This window comes from Trachemys scripta, chromosome 4 (assembly GCF_013100865.1).
Source record: "Trachemys scripta elegans isolate TJP31775 chromosome 4, CAS_Tse_1.0, whole genome shotgun sequence".
Lineage (NCBI taxonomy): Eukaryota > Metazoa > Chordata > Testudines > Emydidae > Trachemys > Trachemys scripta.
This window is the reverse complement of record NC_048301.1, coordinates 64,213,167-64,225,187: the sequence shown is the minus strand read 5'-3', so window position 1 is coordinate 64,225,187 and position 12,021 is coordinate 64,213,167. Positions and strand designations below refer to the sequence as shown.

The window sequence follows — 12,021 nt, the reverse complement described above, 5'->3', positions numbered from 1 at the left end:
CTGTGGGTTTAAAGTTCCCAATGACCCATTTTGGGGTAGAGGGAGAGACGCAGTCAATATAGTTTCATCTGATGAAATGTTTTGTGTGTTCAATTTTTGTTTTAAAAAAAAACCGAAGGTTTGTTAGAGGGGTCGGCAACCTTTCAGAAGTGGTGTGCTGAGTCTTCATTTATTCACTTTAATTTAAGGTTTTGCGTGCCGGTAATACATATTGTTGTTTTTTAGAAGGTGTCTCTCTCTAAGTCTATATTATATAACTAAACTATTGTTGTATGTAAAGTAAACAAGGTTTTCAAAATGTTTAAGAAGCTTCATTTAAAATTAAATTAAAATGCTGATCTTACACCGCCAGCCTGCTCAGCCCGCTTCCAGCCTGGGGTTCTGTTCACCTAGGCCTGCAGCGGGCTGAGCGGCGCCTGTGGCCAGGACGCCGGCTGGCAAGGGGCCGGCAGCCGGGACTCCAGACCTGGGGGGGTTCAGTGGTCAGGGCAGAGGGCAGTGGAGATGTGGGGGGTTCAGGGCAGAAGGCTGGTGGGTGTGGGGGTGCAGGGTAGAAGGGTGGGGGGGTTCAGGGGTCAGGGCAGAGGGCTGGGTGTGTGTGGGGGGGTGCAGGGCAGAGGGCTGGGGTGTGGGTGGAGGGTAGAAGGCTGGGGGTGCAGGGCAGAAGGCTGGGTGTTGGGGGGGAGATCAGGGCAGAGGGCTGGGGTGCTCGGCTCGTGGGGGTGTTCCCAGCCCCCTGCCCTGAGCAGCTCATGGCAGGGGGCTGGGAGGGATATGTCCTGTTCCACCCCCTTCCCCTCCTCTCTCTGCCTGCTCTAGGGAGCAGCCGCTCCGCTCCCCCTCCCCCTCTCAAGGGCCATTGCCGGCAGGGAGAGGGAGGAGGTGGAGGAGGGGCCGCAACACACCAAGCTGTGGGAAGAAACGGGGGAGGAGGGAAGCTTGGCTGCCGCAGGACCAAGCTTCTGCCTCCTGCCCCCTCAGGGGAGAGCGGTGGGCAGTGGGGCTGGAGTCCTCCCTCCCCCGCTCTCCCCTGCGGAGGCAGGAGCTTGGTCCTGCGGCAGCCAAGCTTCCCTCCTCCCCTGCTTCTTCCCTCAGCGCGGCGCTTTCCGGCCCCTCCTCCTCCTCCTCTCACCGGGCAGGCAGTGTGCCACTCAAAATCGGTTGGCACGCGTGCTGTAAGTTGCCGACCCCTGGCTTGTTATGTAATTTACTACAATAAACATCAAGGTTGCAAACTCAAGCACACGCACATACAAAATGCCTGAATTAAAGTTGCCAGTGCAACCCTAGTTTGGCCCTCTTGTACATATGCATTTTGATACAGGCTTTAATTGTATGACCACATACTTTTTCCCCCCCACTGGACCCCTGCCTCATTGAGTGCATAGGACTGATGTTGTGGGAATGAATCAAGTAGGGAATGAGGCTGTTGTCTGTAAGGCCTCGTTTGTTGGAGAAGTTGGAAAGTGTGTAGTGAATGAGCCAGTGAACTTCAGGAAGAGAGAGAATGGTCTTGTGGTTAAGGGGTTTTGTCAACATAAATTCATTAATGTTTTTAAAGAACTAAGATACGACACAGAATATCATAGAGCTGCCCAGGAGGAAATTAATTCTGTATTCAGTGCAAGATTTGGATGTTGTACTGTATGCATGGTGTTACGTGGTATGACAAGAATAAACAGAAATGATAGGAAAATGTTGAATAGCTATCCATACAGTGAGCATAGTATGCACTGTGAACTTCATATTTGCTCTGAATTTGTTCGCTGATTTGCATGCATGTCTGCACAACAGTGTTACTTACTACTTTTTCCTGGCATACAGTGATAAGTGATTGGCTCAGGTGTATTCTGTCTTTGTTATTCTAGAGTGTGTGTGGGTAACATTGATATATTCTCTCTGTCTCTCTCAGGGACCCCCATGATTCCAGTACCAATGGGTATTATGGCTCCTGCTCCAACGGTAAGTAGTACTGGGAGTAGGGGCAAAGTAATGTGTACAAAACATGCTTTATTGATTGAAACTACTCTATATGTAATTTGCCCCCAATTCATTAACAACATTCATAATCATGAAAGGAAAAGCTTGGTGTTAAATATTAGACTGATTGACATATTAAACTCTGAGCTGGGCAAGATTTTAAAAGGATGTATATGAAATTGCTAACTGCTAGAAATTGAAACAGTTATTGTTTGCAAATAGAAATAAAAGTTGAACTTTCTATCTCAAATGAAGTAATTTAGAGATGACCTCGTGATAATACTCTGCACTGCTGTGCAAAACATCAGGGTTGGCTGACTGGTCTCTTGCTTACCAGATCAGTAGGCCTGCAGGGTGCCATGAGGTATTTCGTAGCCCGTATTGGTGAGTGCATCACCCAACACTGCTTCTAAACTGGTCAGAAGAGTCAGCGCTGACAAGCTTCTGAGCAAGTTCTAACAAGTCCTTTTTGGCTACAATGCTGTGGGAGGGGAAAGATGCTCAGGACTTACGGAGACCTTGAGGGGAAAATCTGCTTTTAGTGGTTTTATCTATACGCATGGATTCTTATTGGCATGTAGGGTTGTTTTCTGACTATAAAATCTGGGTTCATTCTAGGTTTCAAAGCCATTTTCTAGCTGTTTTTCCATCTAAACTAATGGGACTGCTGTTACTAAAATCTTGCAAAAGTGGAATCTGCTGAAGAAATCAGTCCAAAACCTAATGTCTCTAACAGAGGAATATACTCATGCTAAATTATGTATTTTATAGCAGTAAGATGCTGGAACAAATGTATTATTCAATATCTTGGAAGAAATAAGGTTCTGCCCCTGGCCTTAAAGAATTGATGAGGAAGAAATAAGCACATGCACACAATGAATATATATATATATATATATATATAATTTTTTTTTAAACCCTCTTTATAACATGACTGGAAGATGTTCACACACATGACTGCACCATACCTACATACATATGCTCCAGTTCCCAAAACATTTCTTCTTCACATTCAAGAAAAGAGGCTATCATAGAGGAGGGGTGAGGATTGATAAAGTAAAACATTGGTTTCTGGGTAAAGTCTGGAAGTATTAGGACATTGTACTTGGTGCTATGAGTATTTTTTGAGCCAGAATTAATCTTTTATTTACGGTCATAACTGTTAAGAATCTGTTTCTCATAGGACGTTAAGGTGTACCAGTATATCAAAGGATGGCAGGCTCATTGTTCATTTTTGAAGCAAGTACTGAGTTAAAGATGACTCATAACATCGTATCCAAAAGTGATCTCCTTGCACAACTAGACCTCTTTCTGCCTTGCATTTCCAGCAATGATTTTAAAATAACAATTTCATTCTTTCGAATCTAATAGGCAATATATATTATATTCCGTGTAGAATCTTAAAACTACTGTCCTGCTGTATTGGCTTGCAATTATCATGCTATGCTGTAAACTTAGTAGTGAAACACCTCTATATCTCCAACTCTTCCTTGTTTTAAGGCTCTAAACCATTTTCTGGTAAGTTATAAAATAGATACAGACATTTTGTTTTTCCTCCATAGGTCTTAGTTCCTACCACAGTGTCCATGGTTGGAAAGCACTTGGGACCCAGAAAAGAGCACCCTGGTCTAAAGAATAAAGAAAATGATGAAAATAGCGGTCCCACTACCACTGTCTTCGTGGGCAACATTTCCGAGAAGGCATCAGATATGCTTATAAGACAGCTCCTAGCTGTAAGTGCAGTGGTTGGTTTGTTAGACTTCATCCTCAGCTGGTGTGTAATGTAAATATTCTGTCATCACTATAAACGTGGTGAGATTAATTCACAAGCAGTGAAGTTGGGCACTGATGGTGCAGTAATGACATGTTCATTAGACTTGTGTGAAAAGTGAACAATCAGTTTGACCAGAATAGCTTTCTTTCAGCTGGTACCAAATAGGAATATAGAAGATTTTTAGCAAAATTAACGCTTACTCTTTTGATTCCTTCACAGAATGGTACATTTTGCTTGTTTTGTGTGAGCAACTGTTTACAGTTTATTAAATGGTAACATTCCTTTCTTAATTTTGCCTTCAAGAAATGTGGCTTGGTTTTGAGTTGGAAGAGAGTGCAAGGGGCATCTGGAAAACTTCAAGGTAAGTGTTGCTTTTTGGCATCCTGATCAGATTAATTTATTTTGATTATCAGACAGCTTTTAAAGTATATACTGACAAATTAATATAACTCTAATATTTTGCATTTAAATTGAGTTGCATATGGCAATTTTTCCTGTTAAATCTTTATAAAAAAGGAACAAGGTCCAAATCTTAAATCTTGTAATTCTTTGAGAATAATACAGTGAATATTTCTTTGTAAATTTTGCAGAGTAAATATTTTCCCTTTTATGATGCATATTTCTGGAATATTTTTTAAAAAGTTTGAGAACCTGTTAGTTCAAAGTTCCCAATATGGAAGATATTTAATGGTCTGTAAGGGAAAAGCTGTTAAATATTTACCTGAAGACATTGTTTTTTTGCTTTTCATCTCAATCATCAATCTCTAGCTTTTGGGTTTTGTGAATACAAAGAACCAGAATCCACTCTACGAGCTCTGAGACTACTCCATGACCTCCAGATTGGAGAGAAGAAGCTGCTAGTTAAAGTTGATGCCAAGACAAAAGCTCAGCTAGATGAATGGAAAGCAAAGAAAAGGGCTTCCAATGGGGTAGGTATGCAATGTGAGACCTGCACTATGTAATGAGGGGCGGGGACAGGGTTATCTAGGTCTGGAAGCCAGGGCTCTTGGCTTCTATTCCTATCTCAGCTCTTAACTCACTCCATGACTTTGGCGAGAGTGTGGCTCCTAAATCCCATTTGAGAGTTTGTGGAGCTTGAGAGCCTAATCTACTTAAGCATTTTTGAGAATTTTACCCTTAGGGCTTGTCTGCACTTAAATTTGCATATTTAACCAATGGAAACACCTGTTTTTCAGTTTAGCTTGCCTTTGTACATTTACTGAGGCATGCTAAACCAATATAAGCTAGGTTTAAATTGATTTAAGGGTGTCTGCATGCAAAGTTGCACCAATTGAACTAAATCTGTTCAAAATCACAGCTTTAAATTGATGCATCACCGTGTATCAGCCAGGCCTGAATCTCTGATTCTCAGTTTATATCCATTCTGAAAAGGAGTAATACATATTATACTGTACCTTACTGTTCTGAAACTTAATGTTTAGAGATTTGAGACGTCTTTTAAAAAGTGACCTATAGAAATGTATTGTTTGTTACAAAATCCGTGAGCCAGTTGAGGGACCTGAATTAAGTTTCTCTTGCAGCCTTCACAGTAGTTTAAAACTCAGAAAAGTAGATTTATTTCTTTGCAGTTATAAGGCAGTGAACAGATCACAAGCAGATGTAACATTAAGCATGCAGGGTATTTTTTTTTTTTTTTTCCCCCCATCTTTGACTTGAGGGAAACCTGTTGGGGATCCAACCAGGGTCACTGTCCATCTAACTCATTCTAAGTTTTCTGGTTTAATTATTTAATTGTCTTTCTGGGGTAGTTTGGTGTGCTGGATTTACTGGGCCAAATTCATCACAAGTGTAACTTGCTTGAAACTAGTAGTTATACCAAAGATTAATGCGGCCCATTTTTGCTAGATGCTTCTCTTTAGCAAGGGTAATAGAGCATGTTCATTCATTTAAAATACCTGCACTTTTTCTCTAATTGTCCCAAGCAAAGGCATATACCAATGGGCACTCGCTTCTTGAAGCAACAATTATTCATAGGTCTAGTTGGCCAAAGTAGATTTTCAATTTCATTTTGTAGATAATGAACACAAAAAAGTTGGTAAACTTTTGCAATCAGCGCTTTGTAGTAGCTCAGAAAGCTACACAGAATATGCTGGAAATATGAATACTTTTGTCCAATCAGAACCAATATGACTTCAGGTTTTTAACATAATTTTGTCTATCTTGCATATGGGGGTCACAAGACTATTGCTCAGAACAACAAAGTGCTAACAAGGTGAAATCCATGGGGGGGGAGGGGGGGGATAGCTCAGTGGTTTGAGCATTGGCCTGCTAAACCCAGGGTTGTGAGTTCAATCCTTGAGGGTGCCATTTAGGGAACTGGGGTAAAAATCTGTCTGGGCATTGGTCCTGCTTTGAGCAGGGGGTTGGACTAGATGACCTCCTGAGGTCCCTTTCAACCCTGATATTCTATGATATGGCGCAAGTACTCTAGTTGCTAACCTAGATTAAGGGAGGAAAGTTTGACTCGAACACTCACTTCTGTCAAAGTGTTCCCTTCTGGCAACAGCTATAATATTTCTATGCTTACAGCTGGGATTGTAAGTAACCTTAACACTGTAGTGCAGCTGTAGGACATGAACAGGAAGGATTGTGCCTTCTGTGAATTTTTTTTGGTGTAGCAAGGCAGAGAAGGTCAGTTGCGATGTGATGGCAATAAATTTAATCACTTATAGTGAAAATTCCTAATTCTTTTTAGGATATATTCTTTGAGTAACCTACTGATATCCATATAGAAAAGCTCTGTACCCTGATTTCATATAGTTTTGACTGGCATCTCTCTAATGATGTAGACCAGTGTTTCCCAAACTTGGGACGCTGCTTGTGTAGGGAAAGCCCCTGGCAGGCCGGGCCGATTTGTTTATCTGCCGCCTCCGCAGGACTGGCCGATTGCAGCTCCCACTGGCCGCGGTTCGCTGCTCTCGGCCAATGGGAGCTGCTGGAAGTGGCGGGGAGTATGTCCCTCAGCCCACCCCACTTCCAGCAGCTCCCATTGGCCGAGAGCAGCGAACAGCGGCCAGTGGGAGCCGCGATCGGCCGGACCTGCGGACGCGGCAGGTAAACAAACTGGCCAGGTCCTCCAGGGGCTTTCCCTACACAAGCGGCATCCCAAATTTGGGAAACATTGATGTAGACAAATTAGACTCTGGTATGTTCTCATTATTGGTGGCTGAAGGAAATGTGAATTGCTGAGGAATATTGATGTAAGTAGTTATGAAATACTACCTCCACTGAAACACTAATATGAGTTATAGTAAATGCATTAAAAGTTTATCAAAGTGCTTGCAGTTCCTTATTAACCCTTTCATGCCTTCCTTGGCATGCAAGGGCCACTCTCAGATCAGAAAGTTGCAGTGCTCTTCTCAGAACTCATTTTCTTGATTTTTTTTTATTTTATTTTATTGATTTTATTTTATTTTGTATTAATATACATTGCAACACTTAACTTCTAATATGAGGGAGATAAACCAAGCAACGCTTTGATCTAATTAGCTCCTCTTCGTGATCACCTCTTCTCCCTGGACCTCTTCAGCTCCACTCCCTGTCACCGCTTTCTAGCTCTTTCAGTCTACTCCTTTGGCCTGGCAGCCTCTTCAGCTCCAACTGAACCCTTCCTCCCCCTCATTCTTAGCTGCTGCTCCATCAGACCCTTCCCTCCCTTGCCCTACCCCCCCTTTTACCCACCACCTATCGCTTGATGAGACACCCAACTGGATTCTCAGGTGAGATTCCATTTTTTTACAAAATGGTGGGGTGGGCAGTAAATGGGCAAGATATTCTTTATCCAAAGTATTTTTCATAAACTTCTGCATAACGTTGGTGCAAGGAGATCCTTTCCCAGAGTTTCCCTTTGTCCTGCTTCCCCACTTGGAGAAGAAAAAAGTGAGGATAAATATATGATCAGCAATAAGGAGACTTCTTGAATGGCAGGGATATTTTCTTTCTAGAAATGTTGCTTTAAAATAGCTCTTTCCCCACAGCTTACTGCTTTAAATTAGAAAAGGAAAACATTTTTATTGTATGATAGTCTAATGAACTCCCCCCCCCCCCAATAAATAAATAAATAAAAAGCTTAGAGGTGAGCTACTGAAGAGGTCTAAGTGATCTACAGTTCCTGACAGACAGAGACCAGAAGCTATGGTAGATCAACATTAGGGCCACAGCTGTTGATACTCCCCATTTGCTCTCTGTCTCTTCCTTGACCTTGATCTGTTTGTCGGTCTTATCACAATCCTCCTGTTGCAGTCTACAGCTATTCCACTTGTAAAACCCTGGAATGTGGTCCCTCTCTGGCACTGCTAGTGTGAGGAGGTCTGAGCAATAGGATGCAGTTGAGAGCTGTTCTTAAACTTTGGTAAACACTGTAGAGGCACTAGCAGGATTATTAATAAAAACGACCATTTGGGACAAAATTCTTCCTCTTACATGAGTGGGATTTAGTGTGACAGTTTGCTGATTTCTCTAAATTTGCCACTTTCCCTAGAATTCCAGACCAGAGTCTACAAATGACGACGATGAAGCACTGGATGAGGAAACAAAGAGAAGAGATCAGTTAATTAAAGGGGCCATTGAAGTATTAATACGAGAATATTCCAGCGAGCTCAATGCCCCTTCCCAGGAATCTGACTCTCACCCCAGGAAGAAGAAAAAGGAAAAGAAGGAGGACGTATGTGTTTTGATTTTGGACAAAACAGATTTTTCTTCAACTCACCTTTATATAATGGCCAAACCCTGTGCAAATACTTTAACCCAAAACTTCTGATGAGAAAACAAATCGACAAGCGTTGATGTCAGCAGCAGTTTCATGTATTAAATTGAAATCTAGTCAGTTTTAGATGCCATCCCCTCTGGATGGTTTAGGGGGTCTGAGCACCTAGACTTCTTGGAACTACAGGTTTGAATCTTGGCAGGTTTGACTCAGCCTTTCATCCCTCTGAGGTAGATACGTTGAACTCGGTGCAGTTTATTGAGTGTCTATAGGTCTTTCAGATGAGACCTTAAAAAACAAGATCCTGCCTGTTCTGTGTTGACACTTAAAGATCCCAGAACACTTTGTGTAAGTGTAGTGGTTTGCTCTGGTGTCCTTTATCAAAAATTTCTCTTCTCCCCACTGTTTGATAGCATGCCATGAGTCAGCTGGTTGTTGCTACTTTACACCCCTGAGGTGGTTGCATTTCAGTGGTGGTATACGTGTATAGTTTTGAAACACTTTGGGATCCTCCAGGGATGAAAGGCATGTTACAATTTTATTATTTTTACTATAAAACTATTATTATAAAAATGTTTTAGTTTGGCTGTGTTTGGCCAGCTGGCTTTCCTATACTTTGTGACACACAAAACATCTAGTGTTTGGCAGAAATGTTCTGATGCAAACCTCCTTTATGGGTGATCCTTTCAGTGTACTAAAATAAACTCTTTGGAAAAGAGGGGAAAACCAAGAATTTACAATTGGCAAGTTAAGACTTCGCTTTTGCAATTGAGTCGCTAACCATGTGAAAATGAGCTCTTGACACCTCTCACCCTCCACCCAAGGTTGCAAGAAATCAGAATCTAGTTGGACTGAGATTTTTACCTGCTTAAATCTACTGTATAATTCCCATTCCAAGGCAGTAATGCAGCTTCAGCTGCTGATGGGGTGTGAAAGAGCGGTGCAAGAAGCAACACCTCTCCCTCTGGGAGTGAGTATATCATCCCCACATCATTCTTAGTCTAAAATAACCTGAGGAATAGAAGTCCTGAGTTGAGAATTTAGATTTCCTTCCTCACACTTTCTTTGGGGCAAGATTTTTTGGATAAGAATCTAAGAATAAAGTCATTGTCTAATGCTGTGGGCTGTATATTATGCAAACAAAAAATACTGTAAAATGTTTATTGTGCTGTGGCTATCTCTGGTCATGGATAATGACAGATGACCATACTATCACATTGCCATGCCACTATAATCTTGCAAGAGCCGAGTGCTAAGTGTACTTTTTGGAACTCTGCTATCTCTGCATGATCTAGCTTTAGACCAGTCTGAGCTAGCAGAGCAGATTAATATGTTCTGCCAAAGACACAGCAGCTCTTGGGTTGAAATTGCACTTTGCCTTCTCTCCCTGATGGGTAGGGAAACGAGAATCTTGGAGGCTACCATCTTTGGCCTGTGGGGGTGCAGGTGGGAGCAGGGAGATGATCCTAGTTCATCACTCCTTTGACTTTTAAGGAGGGGGAGAGAAGAATCTGTGGGTGGGAGGTGGAGGGAAGATGCCATGTGGGGAAAAAAAAAAAAAAACTGCTTGTTCTGGGGCTTCTGTCCCCCTGAAGGGGATGGGAAGAAAACTGCTGATGTTAGCAGCTGAGTCCTTCACTAGTTCCACTGGATGAAGGAATGATGGATGATGTGGGGGAGATGAGGGTGTGTGGGAGGAGTGGCGAGTGAGTGGAATCTGTTTTTGAATTTCAAGCACGGGGGAACCTCGCTAATTCGCACTAACTACCAGGAGACCCATTGCAGATGACTAAATTTTGCGAATTAGCGAGTAAATAAACAAAATCGAGATTTATGCACCACAATGTATTGATCACTTATTTTGACAAGTGTAGTTTAGTCTTATTTATGACATTATTATAGTGTACTAATGTCCTATAGTACGCTTTGTAATTCTGTGATGTCTTACTAATATGAGACCTCACTACAACATCTGTTAAATCTTTGCTGAGAAATAGATCAGTGAAGGGAGAATTAGCGAGGTTCTTCTGTAATTTTGTTGAGTCAAAAAATAAGATCACAGCAATACAATATTGCTTATAGTACAAACATACAAAACATTGTTTTTCAGAGTAGTGTGCAATCTATTTTTAAAAAAAAAAATCTCCGTGGATTTTTCCGCAGATTTTCCGCAGATTTCCAGTGGCCCCACTGATACCTTATCCACTCATCACCAAGGTTCGTTTACATTGTAGGCTTTGACAATGACTATGTTTACTGCTAGTTGCCAGATTTGTGACTCTTGTCCATCTGATTTTTCACTCATTAACATCAGACTGTCAGGTTTGGTACTGCAGAAGGGGTATATTTATCTCTTACAAGACTGGTACAAAACTTCTAACCTTGAGCTTTTCTCTTGTTCTTCTGTGTATGTACAGATGGCTCTTAATGCTTTTCCTCCTGTCCCCCTTGTTTTTTAGGAGGATATAAATGCTATAGAAATGGAGGAAGACAAAAGAGACCTGATATCAAGAGAGATCAGTAAATTCAGAGACACACACAAGGTAGTATTCTTGTTTTTGCACTTGATACAAAATTAGGCTTTTACAGAATCCAAAAAACCCTCTTTTATAAAATTTACCAATACAATATCACTTAAAATACTGTTTATAATGAGGTGTAATATATATATCTAGAGAGAGAGAGAGATTTAAAAGCCAGCAAAAAACACATACCACATTAAGTGGCCCTTGGCATTTGTAACTCTTTTAGTTGCTATTGATTGCTTTGCAGTCGTCTCACTTTTATCATGAATAGACACAACTTAAGTTTCTACACATACATTAGGTTAGATATATTTATAACTAAAGATTAAACAGGTTGCAATGTAAGACATACACTTGAGTGTGTTTCTGTAGACAGCTATAACGTAATCCAAAGAAACGTTTTATGGAGAACTGAAACTTACTTTTAAATTTGACATTTTTATTTTAATAGTTCTAAGTTGAGTGGGGGAAAATTAAAAATAGGTCAGTGGTTACCAGAATTACCAAAATTTAGATGCATGGAAGAATTGTAAATTCCCATAAAGCTAATCTATTCATTGACCCCCACCATTATGATAGAGATCATATGGTGACTAATGCAAGATGAAACTCAGCTTGGAAAGTAACATGGAATAGGATGTAAGTATGAGCTTCTGTTTTTTATTATATTTATGGATGCCCCCTCAGAAAAATATGCAAAGGGGTAACTGGCTTGGAAATGTTGTGCACAGCAAATCCCACTTCAGGGTTCCCACCTACAAAAGTTTCTGTTAATGTCAGTGCATTTATGAATGTTTCTGGTTTGGAAGGTGGTACAAATGGATAGTGAAATGCAAACTGTGCATGTAATATATTTCAATGTTTAGCTTATAAGGCAGTATTAATTTTCCCCAGCAAGAGTGGAGGTGGTCCATGACCCATTGAAGTATTAACCAGTGTTCACGTTTTGAGCAAACGCTTTTTTTGAATACCTGAAGTTGACATTGATGAAAAGGTTGAAGGTGCAATAAGGTGAA

At 41.2% G+C, this 12,021-nt stretch overlaps 1 protein-coding gene across 2 annotated transcripts in view; it reads left to right on the top strand.

Moving 5' to 3' along the window:
• Positions 1-12,021, top strand: part of RBM25 (RNA binding motif protein 25) — a 40,578-nt gene that overhangs the window by 13,198 nt on the left and 15,359 nt on the right. Inside the window, exons 3-9 of one of the 2 annotated variants that reach the window (XM_034769249.1) lie at positions 1,913-1,962; positions 3,543-3,713; positions 4,058-4,115; positions 4,523-4,683; positions 8,256-8,438; positions 10,644-10,697; positions 10,940-11,023. In XM_034769249.1, coding sequence (XP_034625140.1) covers positions 1,913-1,962; positions 3,543-3,713; positions 4,058-4,115; positions 4,523-4,683; positions 8,256-8,438; positions 10,644-10,697; positions 10,940-11,023 — 761 coding nt within the window. The remainder of the gene's footprint in view (positions 1-1,912; positions 1,963-3,542; positions 3,714-4,057; positions 4,116-4,522; positions 4,684-8,255; positions 8,439-10,643; positions 10,698-10,939; positions 11,024-12,021) is intronic. The other variant, XM_034769250.1, reaches the window with a different exon arrangement.